The sequence below is a fragment of the Corythoichthys intestinalis genome, chromosome 20 (assembly GCF_030265065.1).
Source record: "Corythoichthys intestinalis isolate RoL2023-P3 chromosome 20, ASM3026506v1, whole genome shotgun sequence".
NCBI lineage: Eukaryota > Metazoa > Chordata > Actinopteri > Syngnathiformes > Syngnathidae > Corythoichthys > Corythoichthys intestinalis.
This window is the reverse complement of record NC_080414.1, coordinates 20,844,849-20,869,205: the sequence shown is the minus strand read 5'-3', so window position 1 is coordinate 20,869,205 and position 24,357 is coordinate 20,844,849. Positions and strand designations below refer to the sequence as shown.

At 39.6% G+C, this 24,357-nt stretch overlaps 1 protein-coding gene across 4 annotated transcripts in view; it reads right to left on the bottom strand.

Annotated features, from left to right (window-relative positions):
• rnf32 (ring finger protein 32) overlaps nt 1–24,357 on the bottom strand; it is a 205,952-nt gene that overhangs the window by 71,445 nt on the left and 110,150 nt on the right. For all 4 annotated transcript variants that reach the window (XR_009061618.1, XR_009061619.1, XR_009061620.1 and 1 more), the window contains exons 2-3: nt 1,999–2,230; nt 1,777–1,919 (exon numbers count right to left, since the gene is read on the bottom strand). Coding sequence is in view for 1 of the 4 variants with exons in the window: in XM_057824156.1 (XP_057680139.1) it covers nt 1,777–1,919; nt 1,999–2,230 (375 nt within the window). In the remaining 3 variants the exon portion in view is untranslated. The remainder of the gene's footprint in view (nt 1–1,776; nt 1,920–1,998; nt 2,231–24,357) is intronic.

Below are 24,357 nucleotides of genomic sequence, written 5' to 3'. Positions count from 1 at the left end.
GTCTGAAAAATAATTCTCTCAATATTTTGGCATTGATAATTGACCAAAAATAGGAACATTTATGATGACTGACGAGTAACTGGTACTACTGGTAGCTAGTCAGCAAGGATAAGCTGCAAATTAACATCAAAAGTACAGGTACAGTGGTATGAAAAACTATCTGAACCTTTTGAAATCGCTCACATGTTTGCATAAAATCACCATTAAATGTGATCTGATCTTTGTCAAAACCACACAGATGTAAAATCAGTGTCTGCTTTAACTAAAATCACCAAAACATTTAAAGGTTTTCATATTTTAATGAGGATAGCATGCAAGCAATGACCGAAGGGGGAAAAATAAGTAAGTGAACTCTCGGCCTAAGGAGACTTTAAGAGCAATTGAAACCATTTTTTACCAAACATTTTAAGTCAGGTGTGTGTCCAATCACTGATGATTGGTTTAAAGCTGCCCTACTCACAATAAACACACCTGGTAAGAAATGTCTTGATGCGAAGCATTGTCTGATGTGCATCACGGCTCAGTCAAAAGAGCTGTCTGAAGACCTGCGACCAAGGAGTGTTGATTTGTAAAAAGCTGGGAAAGGATATAAAACCATCTCTAAATGTCTGGATGTTCATCAATCGGCAGTCAGAGTTTTCTACAAATGGAGAGAGTTTGCCACTGTTGCTTCTCTCCCAACGAGTGGCCATCCACCAAAGATGACGCCAAGAGTTCAGTGCAGAATACTCAGAGAGGTAAAAAAAAGAACGCTAGAGTGTCTGCTAAAGACTTACAGAGATCACTGGCACAGTCCAATATGTATGTGCACACATCAACTATATGTAAAACAATGGCCAAGAATGGTGTTCATCGGAGTACTCCGCGGAGGAAGCCACTGCTGTCTAAAAAAACATTGTTGCTCGTTTAATTTTTGTAAAAATGCACTTGGACACTCCACAGAAGTTTTGGCAAAATATTTTGTGGACTGATGAAACCAAAGTTGAATTGTTTGGGAGTAACACACAACGTCATGTGTGGAGGAAAATCCCTAAACCTAACCCAACATCTACACCTCATCCCCACCGTGAAGTATGGTGGAGGGAGCATCTTGATTTGGGGCTGTTTTGCTGCCTTAGGGCCTGGACACCTTGCAATCATTAATGGAAGAATGAATTCAAAAGTTTATCAGGATGTTTTCCAGGAAAACCCGAGGCCGTCTGTCAGACAGTTGAAGCGAAAAAGAGGATGGATGCTGCAACAAGACAATGATCCAAAACACAGAAGTAAATAAACTACAGAATGGTTTCAGTAGAACAAAATACACATTCAGGAGTGGCCAAATCAAAGCCCGGACTTGAACCCCATTGAGATGCTGTGGCATGACCTAAAGACAGTGATTCATGCCAGACATCGCAGGAATCTGATGGAACTAAAGCAGTTTTGTTGAGAAGAATGGGCCAAGATTAGTCCTGATCGATGTGCCGGACTGATCTGCTGCTACAGGAAGCGTCTGGTTGAAGTTATTGCTGCCAAAGGGGCGGCCACAAAATATTAAATGTGATGGTTCACTTACTTATTTTCCCCCCTTCTGTCATTGTTTGCATAATATCCTCATTGAAATACGAAAACATATAAATGTTTGGGTGGTTTTAAGTTAAAGAAGACACTTTTTTCATCTGTGTGATTTTGACAAAGATCAGTTCACATTTGATGGTGATTTTATGCAGAAATGTGAGAAATTCCAAAAGGTTCAGATTCTTGTTCATACCACTGTAGAAGTTGCAATGCAACTACCTGAGCCTGAAGGCGGAAGGCCTCCTTGCATATTGCGCAAGGCTGCTCCGATTCCCGTTGTTGGACCGACCTGACCTTCACCATAGTCCACTCCTCCTCGCTCAGCCTCTCTGGCGGTAAAGCCACCAAGCCCATCCTTTGAGCTGGCCAACATAAATGAATAGAGACACAATTGATAGATTAGCAGACAAGTCAAATCATCCCAAAGCGAGGTCAACCTACCCAACGTTGGAGGTGGCGGAGCAGGATCAAGCACATATTCTCGCTCTTCTCCAAATCGCAGAGGAGCATCACTTCGGCTTCCTCTCTCTCTAGAGTGGGAAATTGCGTGCGCTTTGCTTTTGAATGTCAACACCGGGTCCGAAAGTGAAAAATTGGGTTCCAGAAGGCTCCTGGTGATGTGATCCTGGAGGGCTACTGAGGTGATCACCAACCTGCTGCCTCGTTTGGAATCCTGTGTCAAAGAGCAAACATGACTTTTAAATGGCCAGCCATGCCGTGTTGTTTGCATCCAATAATATTAAGGTTTATACAGCTTCGAGTTGAAAATCATGAATAAAATGACAATATGGTCGAGTAACATATCCCTAATTCCTATAAAAATCTGAGTTACGTACATAAAAATAACTTTTTTTCTCGGTCATTTATTTCCTCACTACGCATTTGAAAAACTTTTAGAGTGTTTGTAAATTAAAAAACAATAAATCTCAAAAGTTTTTTGTTTAGCAAGCTTTCTAGTGATAACCTTTTAAATATAGTATATGGTTTATGAACATTTTGAAATCTTGAAGCTCAGATTTAACAAAAACTGTTAACCTTTTAAACTCCTCAAAAGCTGTGCCGAAATTGATTAATCTGCACTCGTTGTAACCATTCATAACTGTTTTGACATTATATAATTTAATAGTATGCTTACATTGTGTTCATGAAGGGGAAAACAAAGAGGTTAGCAACAATATTTTACATTGAAATGTGGACATTAGATATGTCTAGAAGAAATAAATACTGTACTTGTCATTTTTACAGAAATATATATATTATTTAACCGTGGAGGGCCCGTGTTGAACAGCATCTCCTAAGGCTAGCCAAACGAGCTCCCCACTCAAAACTGTGTCATTATTTTTCAAACGAACTAAATAATACGTGGCCCAAAAACTAGCATAAATGTTGAAGTAGCAAAGCACAAAAACGCGACGCTAATTCAACTAACTGCCCAAACTAGGACACGTTTCATACATTTTAATTAAAGGTACGAATATTAGAAAGTCATACCTTCCGTGTTGCCATCCTATCAACGAAGAGTTTGGGGCGGTTGCTAGGTAACTTAGCGCGCGCCCATTCTGCCTTTACTTCGCCTGTTTTAATTGGCTTGGTCGAGAGTCGAGCGCGGAGCAAATTTCAAAATAAAATATGATTAATCATTTTACGTACGTCGAAACTGTGACACTGCATAATCAATAAACAGCCACAGAAATAGGAGACAACGGAGCAAAGAATGTAATTCAACCCATTGTATGCATTTTCTGTTATTAAAACTAGCATTCTACAGGGCGTCACTAGTTTTTAAGAAGGGGGTGGGGGGTCTAGCCCCCAAGTGATGCAGAGGATGTAAGTGAAAGTAGCGAACAAGTACAAAGCTTCACAAACAGCTAACAATTACTGTTCATATATTCATTATTATGATTATTGTTGTTGTTTCAGTGTATTTTTTATACAGTAGGAACAACAGGGGAAAAATGGCTACAATTGCAAGTTACTTGGTGGACAGAATGCCATCTGTTTTTAAAGTCAGCAAATCGGTCTATCACTAATCTCTGACTCCTACAGGTCAATAAAGGTGGTGGAGTGATTATCATTAGTGTATTATTATGACTATCCACTGATGATAATCATACATGAATGAGCCCAGCTCCTGTACTCATGTATGCATAATGTGAGAAACACAGCTGATACTCCAGAAGGAAGTCACCCCAAAGATAGTGGTAAAAAGAGTGCACACTCACCTCTATAAACAATCAGGACGTTCACAATGCATTTCAGATTAACTAGCTAGCAGCAGCTAAGTAGCAGCGTTATTTTAAAGCTGGGATGATGAAAGCGTTCTGCTGTCAGTCGGGGGCTGGAGCTAACTGTTACTGTCAGCAGTGATAAATACTCACTTTTTTGGAAAACCTTCTGATATCCATCCTTCATCCATGTATTTATGCTCGGCTCTGTGTGCGTCAGATCTACATATGCGTCAGATCTACATACACACATGCCGGCATTCCAGTACCGACTGCGAGCAAGGTCATAGGGAAAACGTGGACTGGATTTTGAGCGATGTTGGCGTTCTCTACAGTGGTATGAAAAAGTATCTGAACCTTTTGAAATTTCTCACATTCCTGCATAAAATCACCATCAAATGTGATATGATCTTTGTCAAAATCACACAAATGAAAATACAATGTCTACTTTAACTAAAACCACCCAAACATTTATAGGTTTTTATATTTTAATGAGGATAGCATGCAAACACTGACAGAAGGGGGAAAATAAGTACAGTTGGGAGAACAAGTATTTGATACACTGCCGATTTTGCTGGTTTTCCCAATTGCAAAGCATGTAGAGGTCTGTAATTTGTATCATAAGTTCTCTTCAACTGTGAGGGACGGAATCTAATACAAAAATCCAGAAAATCACGTTGTATGATTTTTAAATAATACATTTGCATTTAATTGCATGAAATAAGTATTTGATACATCACAAAAATCGAACTTAATATTTGGTACAGAAACCTTTGTTTGCTATTACAGATACCAAACGTTTCCTGTAGTCCTTGACAAGGTTTGCACACACTGCAGTAGGGATTTTGGCCCACTCCTCCATGCAGATTTTCTCCACGGGTAACACGGACTTTCAGATCCCTCCATAGATTTTCTATCGGGTTCAGATCTGGTGACTGGCTAGGCCACTCCAGGACCTTAAGATGCTTCTTACGGAGCCACTCTTTAGTTGACTTGGCTGTGTGCTTTGGGTCGTTGTCATGCTGGAAAACCCAGTCACGACCCATCTTCAGGGCTCTCACTGAAGGAAGGAGGTTGTCAGCCAAGATCTGGCGATACATAGCCCCATCCATCCTCCCCTCAATACGGTGCAGTCGTCCTGTACCCTTGGCAGAGAAGCAGCCCCAAAAAATGATGTTTCCTCCTCCATGTTTCACGGTTGGGATGTTGTTCTTGGGGTTGTACTCATTCTTCTTTTTCCTCCAAACATGACGAGCCGAGTTTAGACCAAAAAGTTCCATTTTGGTCTCATCCGACCACATGACCTTCTCCCATTGCTGTGTCAGTGGCAAACTTCAGACGTGTCTGGACATGCACTGGCTTCAGCAGCTGTACCTTGCGTGCGCTGTAGGATTTTAATCCATGACGTCGTAATGTGTTTCTGATGGTTTTCTTCAAGACTGTGGTTCCAGCTCTCTTCAGGTCATTGACCAGGTCCTGCCGTGTAGTTCTGGGCTGATCCCTTACCTTCCTCATGATCAGTGATGCCCCACGAGGTGAGATCTTGCATGGAGCCCCAGAACAAGGCAGATTGACCGTCAACTTGAACTTCTTCCATTTTCTAATAATCGCTCCAACAGTTGTTACCTTCTCACCAAGCTGCTTGCTTATTTTACTGTAGCCCATCCCAGCCTTGTGCAGGTCTATTATTTTATCCCTGATGTCCTTACACAGCTCTTTGGTCTTGGCCATTGTGGAGAGGTTGGAGTTTGTTTGTCTAAGCATGTGAACAGGTGTCTTTTATACAGGTAACAAGTTCAATATGGTGCAGTTACTTCCGGTAATGAGTAGAGAACAGGAGGGGTTCTTAAAAAAGAACTAAGAGCAGAAATATTTACTAGTTGGTAATGTATCAAATACTTATTTCATGCAGTTAAATACAAATTTATTATTTAAAAATTATACAATGTGATTTTCTGGATTTTTGTATTAGATTCCGTCCCTCACAGTTGAAGAGAATTTATGATACAAATTACAGACCTCTACATGGCTTGCAAGTGGGAAAACCAGCAAAATCAGCAGTGTATCAAATACTTGTTCTCCTCAATGTAAGTCAATCTTCTGCCTAAGGAGACTTAAAGAGCAATTGAAACCATTTTTTTACCAAACATTTTAAGTCAGATGTGTGCCCAATAATTGATGATTGGTTTAAAGCTGCCCTGCCCACTATAAAACACACCTGGTAAGAAATGTCTTGATGAGAAGCATTGTCTGATGTGCATCATGGCTCAGTCAAAAGAGCTGTCTGAAGACTTGCGATCAAGGATTGTTGATTTGTAAAGCTGGGAAAGAATACAAAACCATCTCTTAAAGTCTAGATGTTCATCAATTGACATTCAGACAAGTTGTCTGAAAATGGAGAGAGCTTGGCACTGTTTCTTCTCTCCCAAGGAGTGGCCGTCCACCAAACATGACGCCAAGAGTTCAGCGCAGAATACTTAGAGAGGTAAAAAAAAAGAACCCTCTAGTGTCTGCTAAAGACTTACAGAAATATCTGGCACAGTCCAATATCTCTGTGCACACATCAACTATATGTAAACCTATGGCCAAGAACGGTGTTCATGGGAGGACTCCTCGGAGGAAGCCACTGCTGTCTAAAAAAACTGGACTGGACTGGACTGGACTGGTGAAACCAAAGTTGAATTATTTGTAACACACGACATCATGTGTGAAGGAAAAATGGAACAGCTCACAAACATCAACACCTCATCCCCACTGTGACGTATGGTGGAGGGAGCATCATGATTTGGGGCTGTTTTGTTACCTCAGGGCCTGTACAACTTGCAATCATAATGGAAAAATGAATTCAAAAGTTTATCAGGATGTTTTGCAGGAAAACCTGAGACCGCCTGTCAGACAGTTGAAGCTAAAAAGAGGGTGGATGCTGAAACAAGACAATGATCCAAAACACAGAAGTAATTCAACTTCAGAATGGTTTCTCAAGAACAAAATACACGTTCTGAAGTGGCCAATTTAAAGTCCAGACCAACCCCATTGAGATGCTGTGGCATGACCTAAAGACAGCGATTCATCTCAAACATCCCAGGAATCTGACTTAACTACAGCAGTTTATTAGAGAAGAATGGGCCACCCTTAGTTCTGATCGATGTTCCAGTCTGATCTGCAGCTACAGGAAGCGTCTGGTTGAAGTTATTGCTGCCAAAGGGGTGGGGGCACAAAATATTAAATGTGATGGTTCACTTAATTATTTTTCCACCTTTTGTCATTGTGTGCATACTATCCTCATTAAAAAATGAAAACCTATAAGTGTTTGGGTGGTTTTGGTTAAAGCGGACGCTGTTTTTTCATCTGTGTGATTTTGTCAAAGATCAGATTAAATTTGATGGGGATTTTATGCAGGAATGTGAGAAATTTCAAAAGGTTCAGTTACTTTTTCATACCACTCTATATGAACAAGTGGAATGGATTTGATAACGACGCACTGAAGGGGCTCTCTACCTTACTCTATGAAGTGAGGGGAAACTGACAGATTTATGAGTATTTAAAGTTAATAATGATAGTTTATATGACTATTGATTTAAAGTAATATTCTGGCAACTTCATAGTCAAAACGTCAGCATTTTTTAGTATTTTTTTTTTCTTTTAATTAAACAACAAGAAATTATTTAGGGGGGCATATAGACCTAATGACGCCACTGTGCTCTACATTGAAAACCTACATGTCGTGTGTGAATCTCCCCTAATGATTATTTTATTGTCAGGCAGTTGTCAGTGCATCGTTGGAACCTGACCAAAGAAGGCTAGTCAATGTGACTCACCCAGCCAGCTGTCGTCAGAACAAAGCTAAGCTGCTCATACCTGTGCTGTGAGCTCAGGGATCCCTCCCAGGTCACCTTCACATTGGAAAAATCATACACACAAACACCATCAGCAGCGGCGGTAGCCCCCCCAGCCCTCCGCCAAAAAGGTCTTGCTGAAAAGTTTGCTCACGATCAAGTGGGACGGGAGATGTGCTGCTTTTTTTTTTTTTTTTTTTTTTTAAACGCTTTGCAGACTTGACTGACACTGATGTGCTCAGGCGCAATTGGTGAAAAGCAAGACGGCTAACGGTGAGGCCTGTCAATCCATGCAGCCGTCCTAAGAAAACAAAAGCCGAGACGCGACGTACGGGAGTGGAGGAAACCCGCGAGCTTCTCAAGAGGCTGCCGCATTCTTGAGATTAGGGCAAGAAAAACGGAGACCACTGGCGCTAATGCCGCAGACAAAGGGGTGGAACAATTTATTAACTAAGAATTCGAGCCCATGGCTCAATCAAAGGCCTCGACGTCCAACCCTGCCAGACTTGAGGCTTTGGTTTGTTGTTTTAAGTAAATAATCACGCTTAAAAGATATGGCAAAGATGGGGCTCAAGTCCCCTCCTGCATTCTTCCAACTGTCATCAGAATGGATTTCAGTGTGTGCTTTTATTTTCAACAGCGAGCGTGTTTGTCTTGAGCGTTTTTAAAGGGCTTTTTATTTAACTTTCTTCCACCGTGGCTCTCTTAACCTGATCTGTGGTATTTCTCAAAAGACAACTCACCTTGACATGTGAAGAGCTGATGACTTAAGTTACAACGCACAAAAAAAAAAAAAAAGGTAAGAGGAGGAGCAGGTCCGAATGGAAAATGATGATTCGGCTTCCATGTATTGATTGAGTTGAATGGAATATGTTCTGACTGCAAAGCTACAGTAAATATAATTGAACCTCCACAAAATTTTGACGGTGACACTTTGAACAAAATTTGACTTGAACCTTCCCCAAAAAATCGGTTACTTCTAGAATGCCCCTAAAAATTTCAGACACAATTTCATGCAATGTTAAAAATAAGGTTCATAGTGGTCACTGAAGTGGACAGCTACTGAAATGTACCTTTCAATTTAATGCATTTGTTTCTATGGTTTAACTGGAGAGCAGTTTCAAGTGCTTTCTCCTGCCATACTCTATTGAGGTTAATTTAGTGGTCAGTTGGTGTAATTGCAAGTATATAACCTCTGAATCCAAGATAGCTGTCAACCTGCCACTTGAGTCCAATAAAACTGGTATATCCTGTCAGTACTTCTATGCCCGAAGAGCTAAAGTGGTAAAAATAAATGAATAAATACATGAAATCATGATATACAATGACATCTAGGGAAAGATAATAACTGTTTGAAATATAAAATATTTGTGTTAGTGTATAATATATAGAAATTTATGATTAACCATGAGTCCGATGAAGTAGACATCATGCCTTCCCCAGTATACAGTATTTTTGAACACGTTACAAAATTAGGTCACTGTTTTTATGACTGTTGGACCACCACCACCAAAAACGCAAAGTAGCGCAAAGAAGAAAAAAAATATATATATACGTATAATTTGTGTGAGTGCTCAATGTATTTATTCAGATTTAGCATCGGAAAGTGATACATATAATACTTTTTTTTTTCACTTTTTTTCCCCAAAGTCAATTTTAAGAAATGTATACATATTAGGGCTGTCAAACGATTACATTTTTTAATCGAGTTAATTACAGCCTAAAAATTAATTAATCGTAATTAATCGCAATTCAAACCATCTATAAAATATGCCATATTTTTCTGTAAATTATTGTTGGAATGGAAAGATAGACACAAGACGGATATATACATTCAACAGACGGTACATAAGTACTGTATTTGTTTATTATAACAATAAATCAACAAGATGGCATTAACATTAACATTCTCTTAAAGTGATCCATGGATAGAAAGACTTTTAGTTCTTAATAGATAAATGTTAGTACAAGTTATAGAAATTTTATATTAAAACCCCACTTAATGTTTTTGTTTTATTAAAATTTGTAAAATTTTCAATCAAAAAATAAACTAGTAGCTCGCCATTGTTGATGTCAATAATTACACAATGCTCACTCATGGTACTAACCCATAAAATCAGTTGGACCCAAGCGCCAGCAGAGGGCGCCAAACACAAAAAACAAGTAACAAGCGGATATTACACTCTACTGTCATTTTAATCTGTTTGAGCAGGGCATGTGCGTTAATTGCGTCAATTATTTTAACGTGATTAATTTAAAAAATTCATTACCGCCCGTTAACGCGATAATTTTGACAGCCCTAATATATATATATATTTTAATTAAAAAATTTTTTTAAGCACTTCAAATGTAATACAGTAATAATGAAAAGTTTCAAATATGTTATTGTCCCACCAAATCATTTTAAAACAAGTATAACGTAGTAGAAAAATGGTTGGCTTTATTAAATGCTTCTTTGAGTGAGTCTACTCAAATCCGCGAGAGCTGCTTAACTGTTTAACAAGTTAAACGATGATTGACGCATGCGGCGCTTTTGAAGTTTGTGATTCTGGCAAGGTCAAACACATTCATCTGTCAATCATCGTAACTTTAATAAGCAACTCCAGTGTACAAGCCATGCCTGACGAACAAAGAGCAGGGAGAAGGAGGGAGGGAGCGAGAGAGAGACTACGCAATCGGCTCGGCACAGCTCATCTGTATTTTTTTTAATTGAAAAAAATTCTGTGATGGACTGAGAGCACGAAGTTTGAAGCGCGAAGTAGCGAGGGATCAGATTAGCTGTAGTTTGCATAACTATATGCATTCTATCTTATTATGTAGACTTCGAAAGCAGCGAAGAATAAGGCAGAATTGCCCAGGAAATTATATGCAGCTTCGGTGATGATAACTGTCATGACAACAGTGATGATGAGTGGCTGCCAGTCAACAACAGAGACATTGGTGCTTACAGTGTATCACAAAAGTGAGTACACCCCTCGCATTTCTGCAGATATTTAAGTATATCTTTTCATGGCACAACACTGAAAAAAATGACACTTTTACACAATGAAAAGTAGTCTTTGTGCAGCTTATATAATAGAGTTAATTTATTTTCCCCTCAAAATATAGCTATTAATATCTAAACCCCTGGCAACAAAACTGAGTACACGACATAGAAACTACGTACATCCCTAAATGTCCAAATTGAGTACTGCTTGTCATTTTCCCTCCAAAATGTCATGTGACTCATTACAGGAGTGCTGCCTTGTGTACCGTCTTCAGAAGAGGCTTCCTCCTGGGGTGACAGCCATGCACACCAATTTGATGTAGAGGTTGGCGTATGATCTGAGCACTAACAGGCTGACACCCCACCTCTTCAATCTCTGCAGCAATGGTGACAGCACTCCTGGAACGAGTCACATTACATTTTGGAGGGAAAATGACAAGCAGTACTCAATTTGGACATTTAGGGATGTACGTAGTTTCTAAGGGGTGTACTCACTTTTTTGCTATGGTTTTAGCTATTGATGGCTATATTTTAAGTTATTTTGAGGGTAAAATAAATTAACTCTATTACATAAGCTGCACACCGACTACTTTTCATTGTGTCAAAGTGTCATTTTGTCAGTGTTGTCCCATGAAAAGATATACTTAAATATCTGCAGAAATACACTGTGGGTTTAGGGGTCATAACAAGACAACTTTCATTGGTTTTCTTATGCAGGCCTATGCATTGTGCCTCTAGTGTTGAAAGTGTTGAAATTTCCCCCAAATTTTTGAAATGTTTATCAAAGCATATAAGGGGATCAAGGGTTTCTATAATAACAATAGAACAAAAATTAATTCATTTTTGACAGCAAATTTACATTGTTTTATGTTGAGTGTGCAGGAGCATGGAGTCCACTGGAGTGGATGTGTCTAACTTCATGAAATTTTTTTTTTTTTTGAAAAATAAGAAATTGAACATTATTTTCACATCCTAAGACCAATAAAAACATATAAAAAGAAAAATAACATTTTGACCAAGGATTTCATAATTCATGCGTCAGAGAGTTAAAAACAATGGGACAAAATTCAGTGCTTATTTTTATGACACTTATAAGATTAAGACTTTTAAAGACCCCGTAGGTAACCAAATCAAAATAAATGAATCAATCAAAGCCCCCACTTTTACCAGTTTTACTATAAAACATTAGCTAATCACACATAAATAATAAAAAACATTTTTATTCGAAATACAAATGGAACAACTTTTTGTTATTAACATCAACGGATAGCAATAAACGTCCAAACCATTGTAACTGCGAGGGCTGGCAGTACTATCAGTGTATCATTCGCTCATTCCATATTTGTTGTCAAATCCAAAATCGGAAAACGACTTAATTTCTTGTTTTCAAATCAAAAATCGGAAAACAAATGACTGTCTATTTTTTGCTGTTCTGATTTTATTTTGAAATTAAAAATAGAATATGAGAGAACGGAATTATCATGGTATTTTGTTTTTATTCGTTTTTGGTCTGTATCATTTTTGATGTGTTGTGACCTGGTCAGTCAGCATTGGGAAGAGATACATATAAGACATGTTTTTTCACTTTTTTGTCCCAAAGTATTTTTTTTTAAAACTGTATATAAACGGTGTATTTTAATCAATGTTTTTTAAGTACTTCAAATGTAATAATTATTAAGTTTTAAACATGTTACTGTGCCACCGAATTATTTTTAAACAATAATAAATTACTAGTCCAGATATGCTTGGCTTTATTAAATGTTTCACTGAGTGAGTCTACTCAAATCCGCTCGGAGCTGCTCACTGACACACAATGAGTTGCCACAGCAACTGTTTAACAAGTTAAATAATGATTGACGCATGTGGCGCTTCAGAAGTCCGTGACTCTGGCAAGATCAAACACATTCATCTGTCAATCATCGTTAACTTTAGCAAACGACTCCTGTTCATGTGCACTGCCTGCCTGACGAACAAAGAGCAGGGAGAGGGAGGGAGCGAGATGGAGACTGCGCGATCGGCTGAGACAGCTCATCTGTATTTAAAAATAAATAAATAAATAATTGAAAAAAAAATTCCGCAATGTAAGGTGACGGTGCGAAGTTTTGAAGCGTGAAGTAGCGTGGGATCACTCTTTTTGCTATTAGTTGTAGTAAAATATGTGACTGATATCAAAGAAATCACCCAACTTCAGCCAATGCCAGTCAATGAGTTGATTTTGGGGCATTTCACATCATTTCCTGTTGATTTTCAGTCACTTCCTTTTCCTTTTGGGGCATTTATGGGTCACTTCCTGTTGATTTTGGGTTACTGAAAAGGAAGTGTTCAAAAATGGCCACATAATCAACAGGAGGTAACCTGTAATTACCCTAAAAGACTGGCTGTAAGTGTTCTGGTTTCAGTGCCAATGACAGCGCTAGACGTCCAGTCCAGTCTAGTCAAAATGATTCGGATGTCTAGAGCCGTCAATGGCAGCCAATGAGCCAACGTAGACACTATTCTCATACCCCTTTCCCACTGGCTAAAAAACCCGTGTCAACCCACTAACAATCGGCTTTTGGTGGCAGTGGGCAAGGTGCAGCGACCCGCCTCGACCCGTGTCAATCAACCCGGCAAGCGACCCGCGGTAAAATCACCTCGGCTCTGATCGTCATGCAGTGTGAAAGCAAAACCCTGGGTCAACAGTCAACACCCTAATCTACGTGGTGACGTAGGCTCCTTCGTGATGCGTCATAACAACGTGCCAGTCGCCTCCCATTTAACACGCCCCACAACCGTAGTTACACGACTCCTTTCAATTTCAAACCAAAATTCACGTCGCCTACGTTGCCTCAGCACAAGAGTGTTGATCCTTTGCTGCATTTCGACCATTTTGAGGGCAGTAAAAACCATGAAAACAGAGAACACAAACGGAAAGGAGGCTTCCATTTTACTCTACATTGTTTACTTCCTTGAACTGAATGAATTCGGTCGCATTTGTCGACGCGCATCTTAGCGTGGTGACGTCACGTAACCTTACGCACGGCTGAGGAGGGGTGGGGGGTTAGACGGGTGAAAAAAAAAAAAAAAAAGACGGCTTTTTTTTTGTAAAAGGGAAATGTGCTAAATGCCAATTGCTAGTGGGTTGCATCGGCTTGGAAAAAACGTGCGTTGACTCATTAGTTTCGGTGGGAAAGGGGCATAGTGGAAAGTTTTGGGAGCAACCTGTTGGTTCCATTTTTTTTTTAAAACAGTGACACCTTTTTTAAAAATGATATATCAGTTCTTGGTGGGAGCATATTGATAACTTTTTGGACTACAAAGCATCACGATATGTCACCTTGTCGATATATTGTCACACGCCTATTGCATAGGTGGCACATGCATTAATTTGGAATGAGGTAATTCTGAACTTTTTGCTGACACCATGGCGCTGATGCACCAGTCTGGACAACGGGGATGGTAGTGTGGGTGAATGTGGGCGGGCGTCTGCGAGGGACAGGTTGAGTCACTCCTGGCAAAGGGGACCCTCACGCAGCGTCGGGTCTGGCAGCAGTCAGCACAAACCGAACCTAATTGAGTCAGTCGACCGCCCCCCCAACTGATATTAATCACAACGGCGGATCAATAAGTTCTCAAGTGCTAATAAGCGCTGGCACATTTTGTGATATGTGAGCTCCTTCATCATTTCAACCGGTCGCAGATTTATAGGAAATCCATTGTTAGGTCCAAAGTATGAGGTAATGTAGCACTTAGTAAATGAAGTCAAAGCCAAAAGCCTGCAGGGTGATTTGTATTTCATTTACAAAAGGACATGTCTAATCATTTGGAGCTCCATCTCCCTGAAAAGCAAGCGAGGCGCTCTAATGACGACGCGCTTCTTTTATAGACGCAGACTGGTTTCCTCCCACAAGGACCACAAGGGACTCCACGTGAGCGATTAAAGTCATGTTAGGGGAGGCATTATAGGTCAAGTCATAAAATAATTGGATTTACCGATTGCGCTCCTGGTCATCCTCTCCGGCTGACATAATTGTTCATTAGCCATTACGGGATGCCCTCTCTCATCTATATCTCGGCGCGAGGGCTCGCCTGACAACAATGCAATATATCCGAGTGGATGATGATCACACGCGCAGGTCTGAGGTGTGTCTGAAAAGTTCCAGGACTGGCGTCACGAATGATTTGAGTGCTCCCTTGAGAAACAAGTGACCTGAACTTTTCCGGACTTTTTGCTTTAACTTAAGAGCAGCAATTTAAGATATGAGCACTGTTTGGTGGAAGGGAACTTGACACAAATTTGGTGATATTGCAATTTCTGAATGTAGCGTGGCTAATCATTCGTCTTAATTCCATTAAAAATTATGTTTTGTTGAATGATATACATATGGATATATATTTTAATCATCTAGGAAAATTTGTGAAGTTGGCCCCGATCAGATGCTAAAAAAAGGTAAATCGTTTGTGCTACGTTTGTGCTGTAACAAAGTTTTGTTCGTGCTAATATCGTTTTTGAGATATTGAGATAGCGGAAAACACTCAGGTGACCCCAATTTGGCCAAAATTTCAAAATTGTCCGATATGCATGTGTGATACATCATTGGAAAGCTTAAAATCTCCATTTTCTGGGGGAAGAAAAATTTTGAACAGGAGGGCATTTAAAAGAGAAAAAAAAAAAGTTTTTTAAACAGCAAAACCCTGGAGGGGAGCGCACGCGAGAGCAGAATTACAGACGCCATGACTTTAACGAGATATTATCGCGTACTCACCTTGTTTCGATCCAAAAACTCCATTTAGCATGTATCACTGAGTGCCAAAACACAGCTGTGAATGACCACAGCTGGATTTTTGAGGGATTTTATGGGTGAAACATTGCATAATAACAAGGGCCGCGATGCAAAAATTGCAGACATCAAGGAGTGGTTGAGATTTTCTTTTTCATATATTTACCACCAAGTGTTTTTTTCCAATTTTTCTTTGTCTGGATCGATTATTTATCATCTAACATATCGGAGAAAATGCGACAGTAACGAAAAAAATACAATTAAGCGCTAGTTACGAGGTAGATATATGTGACTTTTTTCCAGACACCATTTTTTTCATTGTGACGTCATTTGTTTAAAAGTTTAAAATATGCGAGTGAATAATTTTTTAGTCGTTTTTTTGTTTTTTTTAACGAAATATTAGACATCAATTAATGATTCTCAGCTAAAAATGACATTTTGAATAATAAATATAATTAATTACCGCCGTTTTATGGCTGGGTTAAAACAAAAGCGGTTGCGCGACATCTGTAAACGGGGGTTTTCAGGGTAAAACGGACACATAAAAAATAGTTCGGGGGCTTAATGCGCCATGAATCTGCTATGGCAGCATATAGACATATTGTTCTATTAAACACAACAGTTGTTTTGGCTTAAAATACAGCATTTTCTTTTAAAGAGGAGTGCAAGAGCAGAAACTGCTCTTTCAGTCTTGTCTGTGTTTTCCGCCATATAATAATTTCGAGGGATGACATCACGCAGCACCCCATTTATTGCAAAATGGACCTGAAATGGCGTCATTCGTTTATGCTGCGCTTTGTGCTGCTATCATTTTACAGATATTGAGATAATAATTTCGAGTGATGACGTGAATCGCAGCTTTTCTGTATTGTTCATCGTAGTGTAGGATCATTTTTTGAACAAACAGTGAAACACTGCTCTCAAGCGTAAAGACCCCACATATCCGGAATGTTCCAAAAAGGTCAAAAGTGGACTTGGATTTGTATTAAGGGGTCACAACTCACAAGGCAAAATGTCGGAAAGCCAAGTATTAATTTCATCAGCAAGCCACTTCCGCTCGGAGTTCCTGACGTGAACGCATTGCGCTCGGCGACGGAAGCGCTAATTTGTCGGGCGCCCTTGATGGCGGCCATCTTTCTCCGTAATGGACAATAATTGAGGCGAATCCATCAGGATTGCTCGAAATAGGCCCGCGTAATGGCCGTAAATTGTAGCCCACCCACCCGCGGCGCAAGTTCTCCGAGCACTTCCTTTTAATCCCTCGCAATTCCGACTCCATGCTGCTTCCGGAACAATGTGCAGAGCATAAATCCAATCATACCTTTTAAGCTCCTACTGACTGCATGAAAAAAAAGATTGATTGAAACCTTACCATATATGTTTGAAAAGAAAGGTCAAACGAACAGTTTCTGATTGTTTGGAAACAGTAAATATATTTTAAAAAAATGTCTGTTCACAGTTAGGAATGCCACATTTTTCCGAGATAGATGTAATTGGATAAAATGATGAAAGTTTATATGAGTACCATAATTTTTGGACTATAAGCCGCACCTGACTATAAGCCGCCACCCACCAATTTCGACACGAAAACGGCATTTGTTCATAGATAAGCCGGACTGGACTATAAATTGCAGCTGTCCTCACTATATTATGGGATATATACACCAAAAGATATTAACCGGTAACACTTCATTTGATAGCGGCATCATAAGACTGTCATAAGACCAAATGAACCACCATGAAGCTTTGAACAAATTGTCTGCAACGCTTCATTGCTTCAAGAAGCTTCCTTTGGTCACCACTGCTCCCATAGGGAAGACAGTCAACCTCTGCTGCCACCTGCTGTCAACACTGTTGTGATCCAAAATGCCTCCTAGCATGCATTGCAGTGCTACAGATGTAAATAACAATCAAAATTCATGTTTTGTGCTAATTATTTCTTCAGTTACTGTTCCAGTTGTTTCATTAATTGCTCGTTATGGTATTGGTAACACTTTATTTCACAGTAGCACCATAAGACTGTAATAAGACCATCATAATTATGAAATGACACTGACATGAGTCATGTGCCATGAATGCTTATGACGGATGTCATTTTGTGTCATTCGACAAATGATCTCACTTTTGAATGGATGTAAAAGATACAAACTGGGCATAAATGGAGTTAGAGACATAATTTGCCGGATGACACTTAATGACATCTGTCATACGCATTCATTAATGCCCATGATAGTGTCATGTCATAATTATGGTGGTCTCACGGCAGTCTTATGACACTGCTGTCAAATAACGTGGTACCTATTAACCCAAATAAATCAACAACTAAGCCGCACTGGACTATAAGCAGCAGGATTCAAAATGAGGGAAAAAAGTAGTGACTTAGTCCGAAAATTACAGTACTGTCCAAATATTTTGAGGAATAAAGTCAGAATACGAGGAACAAAAAGTCAAATAGGCATATAAAAAGGGGCTGAAAAATGCTCAAAAATAATGTCAGAAAAATGAAGGGGATCACAAAAATTCTGTCAAAATATTAAAAGGAAAAACGTCATGAGAGTTCTGTCCAATATTGCGAAAATATTGGCCAATAAAAGCATTTTAAAATTATATCGACTAAAGGCGTGCGAAATTTCCAACTCTTAGATTATTCGCGATTCGGCCGTGGAAGATTCGAGAACGATTCACAAACCAAATTCCGATTATTTAATTATCCCAGGTAAAGCAGAACTAAAACAATGTCAGTGTCTTTGGGACGCAATGAGGAACTGACCGAGAGTAAATATCATGTTAACTCATGCCGCTATAAAAAAAACCAATACAATAATACCTGACTGTGGCCGACAGTCGCAACAAACAACGGCCAGTTGCTAGTTGCTACAAACATACGGCCACATAATGCTACGGTAGATATCACATACAGTGGGGTAAATAAGTATTTAGTCAACCACTAATTGTGCAAGTTCTCCCACTTGAAAATATTAGCGAGGCCTGTAATTGTCAACATGGGTAAACCTCAACCATGAGAGACAGATAGTGGAAAAAAAAAGAAAAGAAAATCACATTGTTTGATTTTTAAAGAATTTATTTGCAAATCATGGTGGAAAATAAGTATTTGGTCAATACCAAAAGTTCATCTCAATTCTTTGTTATGTACCATTTGTTGGCAATAACGGAGGCCAACGTTTTCTGTAAGTCTTCACAAGTTTTTCACATACTGTTGCTGGTATTTTGGCCCATTCCTCCATGCAGATCTCCTCTAGAGCAGTGATGTTTTGGGGCTGTCTTTGGGCAACACGGACTTTCAACTCCCTCCACAGATTTTCTATGGGGTTGAGATCTGGAGACGCTAGGCCACTCCAGGACCTTGAAATGCTTCTTACGAAGCCACTCCTTTTTTGCCCTGGCTGTGTGTTTGGGATCATTGTCATGCTGAAAGACCCAGCCACGTCTCATCTTCAATGCCCTTGCTGATGGAAGGAGATTTTCACTTATAATCTCTCAATACATGGCCCCATTCATTCTTTCCTTTACACAGATCAGTTTTCCTGGTCTCTTTGCAGAAAAACAGCCCCAAAGCATGATGTTTCCACCCCCATGCTTCACAGTGGGTATGGTGTTCTTCGGATGCAATTCAGTATTCTTTCTCCTCCAAACACGAGAACCTGTGTTTCTACCAAAAAGTTCTATTTTGGTGTCATCTGACCATAACACATTCTCCCAGTCCTCTTCTGGTACATCCAAATGCTCTCTAGCGAACCGCAGACGGGCCTGGACGTGTACTGGCTTCAGCAGGGGGACACGTCTGGCAGTGCAGGATTTGAGTCCCTGGCGGCGTATTGTGTTACTGATAGTAGCCTTTGTTACTCTGGTCCCAGCTCTCTGTAGGTCATTCACTAGGTCCCCCCATGTGGTTCTGGGATTTTTGCTCAACGTTCTTGTTATCATTTTGACGACACGGGGTGAGATCTTGCATGGAGCCCCAGATTGAGGGAGATTATCAGTGGTCTTGTATGTTTTCCATTTTCTAAGAATTGCTCCCACAGTTGATTTCTTTACACCAAGCGTTTTACCTATTGCAGATTCAGTCTTCCCAGCCTGGTGCAGGTCTACAATTTTGTCTCTGGTGTCCTTCGACAGCTCTTTGGTCTTGGCCATAGTGGAGTTTGGAGTGTGACTGACTGAGATTGTGGACAGGTGTCTTTTATACCAATAAGGAGTTAAAACAGGTGCCATTAATACAGGTAACGAGTGGAGCCTCGTTAGATCTCATTAGAAGAAGTTAGACCTCTTTGACAGCCAGAAATCTTGCTTGTTTGTAGGTGACCAAATACTTATTTTCCACTCGAATTTGGAAATAAATTCTTTAAAAATCAAAAAATGTGATTTTCTGTTTTTTTTCCCCCACATTCTGTCCCTCATGGTTGAGGTTTACCTATGTTGACAATTACAGGCCTCTGTAATCTTTTCAAGTAGGAGAACTTGCACAATTGGTGGTTGACTAAATACTTATTTGCCCCACAGTACTCTGTCTGTATGCATCTAAAGAAAACAAGCTGAAAGCGCACGGTAGTACTTTGGCTGTCAAATTCACCTCTTGTAGGACGTTTCTCCGTTTTTTTTTCCTACTCTCGTCTCGTCTCATCCCGTCTATCCTATTCATTTTGCTTTTGCTGCTCATTTTGTGAAATATAGTGCTGTTATGCTCATTAATGTTCGTCTCGGGTTCAAATTGAAAGGGTTGCACAGATGACATGTTTATGTCAATTGAGTCGTACTCTGGAAGCCCGGTAACGTAACCATGTGACATCACCGGCCTGTGACGTCAAAAACAATGACGAGTTAAACTAATTTTCCAAATTGTATTAAAATGAAAATATCAGGAGGAGTTTCAATATCAAATTATTTTACCTCATAATAACATTTATCTTTGAAGAACTACAAGTCTTTCTATCTGTGGATCCCTTTAAAAACCCATCATCAGGCAACTCGAAAAGTGACTGAAGAATGTAAGAAATGGTGTAATTTTGTGATGACTGTCAAAATATTGCAAGGAAAAAGAAGTGTGATTAAAGAGGAAGTGTTTTTTTTTTTGTTGATCTAAAAAAGTCAAAGTGATGGAAAGAAAGTCATGAGAAAATTGGAAGAAGAAAAATTAATTTATGAAATTAATATTTTATATGAAACGTACCCAATTATTCTTAATTCAAACTCAATCAAACTGAACTAAGTTAAGTAAGATGGTCATTTTATGTGTGACCTGATTCTAACGTAAGAGTCAAAAGAGTACACTCTGAACATAATATCGCGCTCCCATCAAAACAGCGTATCAGATAACCATAATAATGACAGAACATGTACAACATACACTGTACGTAAAACCCCCAACCATCTATTAATGTCAAAATGTCCCCCCGCTAATGAGACGTTGCTGCAAACCTGTTTTTTTTTTTTGTCCTGCGGCATGGGAATCATTTTGTAAGCTTGAACTTAGTGCTGTTTAATTGTCAACCATTTAATTGCCTTGCTCCTCATCAAGTTGATGACAGACAAGTACGGGAAAAGTTGACGTGAGAATGAAAGATGGAAGATGTAGAAGTCAACATGACACAGACTAAATTGAACACTTGTCTTTTGTCCCTTTAGGGCTACTGTACTGTATTGTTCGGACTATAAGTCGCACCAGCCCAAAAAATATATGAGTTGCACCAGTGTGTAAAGTCGCATTTTGGGGGGCAATTTATATGATAACATCCAACACAAGAACAAGAACAGACATGTCATCTTGCAGTTTAAAATAAAAATAGAATAGAGAACAACACGCTGAATATGTGTACGGTATGCTAACGTTACATGACGCATAAACAACGAACTAAGAATGCGCCCGCTATGTTAACGTAACATAGCTGTTAAGAGTTATTCAGTGAACAATAACGTAAAAAAAACATGATAACAAGTTTACCAAACCGTCAGTGTCACTCCAAAACATTAAAATATTAAAATGATATAATGATTTATTAATAATTTAACACAAAAAATTCTCCGGAGTACAAGTCGCACCCCTGGTCAAACTATGAAAAAAAACTTACAGTCCGAAAAATACGGCACTTTTGTCTAGCAAAGCAAGCCCAAAGCAAACCATATCTGATACAATGATCAGATGATCAAATTTGAGACAGTATTTGAGCAACTGAGAATGAGAAAGGGGCAACTTCATTTTTGTCATTTTGCAAGAGACTCGTCCTGCTAATTTATGGTAATGATTACTTTATTTGGTTAGTTCGGGGGTTGGCAACCCGTGTTTTGAGAGTCGCATGCAGCTCTTTAGTGCTGCCCTAGTGGGTCCCTGGAGCATTTCAAAAATGTTTGAAAATGGTAAAGATGGGGGAGGGAAATATATTTGTTGTTCTAACATGGTTTCTGTAGGGCAAACATGACACAAACAATCCTTTCCAATGCTATAAAAAAGTGTGCAATAATTACAGTGGGGCAAATAAGTATTTCGTCAACCACTAATTGTGCAAGTTCTCCCACTTGAAAATATTAGAGAGTATTTGGCAACATGGGTAAACCTCAACCATGAGAGACAAAGTGTGGGGAAAAAAACCTGAAAATCACATTGTTTGATTTTTAAAGAATTTATTTGTAAATCATGGTGGAAAATAAGTATTTTGTCAATACCAAAAGTTCATATCAATACTTTGTTATGTACCATTTGTTGGCAATAATGGAGGCCAAACGTTTTCTGTAACTCCTCACAAGCTTTTCACACACTGTTGCTGGTATTTTGGCCCATTCCTCCATGCAGATCTCCTCTAGAGCAGTGATGTTTTGGGGCTGTCGTTGGGCAACACGGACTTTCAACTCCCTCCACAGCTTTTCTATAGGGTTGAGATCTGGAGACTGGCTAGGCCACTCCAGGACCTTGAAATGCTTCTTACGAAGCCACTCCTTTGTTGCCCTGGCTGGGTGTTTGGGATCATTGTCATGCTGAAAGACTCAGCCACGTCTCATCTTCAATGCCCTTGCTGATGGAAGGAGATTTTCACTCAAAATCTCTCGATATATGGCCCCATTCATTCTTTCCTTTACACAGATCAGTCGTCCTGGTCCCTTTGCAGAAAAACAGCCCCAAAGCATGATGTTTCCACCCCCATGCTTCACAGTGGGTATGGTGTTCTTCAGATGCAATTCAGTATTCTTTCTCCTCCAAACACGAGAACCTGTGTTTCCACCAAAAAGTTCTATTTTGGTGTCATCTGACCATAACACATTCTCCCAGTCCTCTTCTGGAACATCCAAATGCTCTCGAGCGAACCACATACGGGCCTGGACGTGTACTGGCTTCAGCAGGGGGACACGTCTGGCAGTGCAGGATTTGAATCCCTGGTGGCGCATTGTGTTACTGATAGTAGCCTTTGTTACTGTGGTCCCAGCTCTCTGTAGGTCATTCACTGGGTCCCCCGTGTGGTTCTGGGATTTTTGCTCACCATACTTGTTATCATTTTGATGCCACGGGGTGAGCTCTTGCATGCAGCCCCAGATCGAGGGAGATTATCAGTGGTCTTGTATGTTTTTTTAAAAATTGCTCCCACAGCTGATTTCTTTACACCAAGCGTTTTACCTATTGCAGATTCAGTTTTTCCAGCCTGGTGCAGATCTACAATTTTGTCTCTGGTGTCTTTCGACAGCTCTTTGGTCTTGGCCATAGTGGAGTTTGGAGTGTGACTGACTGAGGTTGTGGACAGGTGCCTTTTATACCGATAACGAGTTAAAACAGGCGCCATTAATGCAGGTAACGAGTGGAGCCTCGTTAGACCTCGTTAGAAGAAGTAAGACCTCTTTGACAGCCAGAAATCTTGCTTGTTTGTAGGTGACTAAATACTTATTTTCCACACAAATTTGGAAATAAATTCTTTTCAAACAATGTGATTTTCTGTTTTTTTTTTTCACATTCTGTCCCTCATGGTTGAAGTTTACCCATGTTGACAATTACAGGACTCTCTAATCTTTTCAAGTAGGAGAATTTGCACAATTGGTGGTTGACTAAATACTTATTTGCCCCACAGTATTACATTTCAACATTTCTGTCAACGAAGATTTGCGACATAGCCTGCGACGCACGTTTCAATCAGCAGGGCGGCTGTTGCAAACAAACCGGCGGCTATATGATGGGACATGGATTTCAAAGAGGAAAAGAGAAAAAAAACTGAGGAGAACAGAGGATTCGCCGTTTCTTAAGCCAAATCAATTGCATTCATTGCCAATGCGGAAGGATTTTCTGAATGTTTGCTCTGTAGCGAGAAGTTGTCAAAACACAAAAGGAGTCACGTAGAAAGACATTTGCAGGGAAGGCATACTATTTTTGCAGCCGAGTACCCAGTAAGTGTGATTGCATTACTTCTGGAGAAATTAAGTGCAAAAATAGATTTAAAAAGTGGATTGCATCTCCAAACGCCACAACTGCTGCAAGTTTTTTTTTATAAATAAAGCGTGGAAAACCGTTCACAGATGGTGACTGGTAAATGAAGAAGTCATTCATCAACATATCAGAACACCTATTTGCAGACTTCAAGAACAAAACCGAGATAATACAGAAAATCAAATACATGCCTCTCGCACTAAGACAGTGAAGGAAATGGCCATAAAAATGGCAGGCAACTTCACCCATCAGCAAATCCAGGACATTAGTTCAGCGACAGCATAAAAAATTGCCTGTGATGAGTCGTGTGATGTGATGGATATTGAACACCCATCGGTTTTATGCAGGTATGTGAACTCCGATTACATACTTTACCTTTTCAAAAGGGTGCTGTTTTATTTGTTATAAATGCAGGCTGTATTTTGTTGCACTATGTTTGATGTCCCGATAAGGGGCACATTATGCACATTCTGTTTTGTTTTTCCTTTTTTCGAATCTTCAAAATACAAGTGACATCAAAATTAGGATTTCTTTAATTTGATCAAAGCAATTAAGCATAATACATTAGTATTGT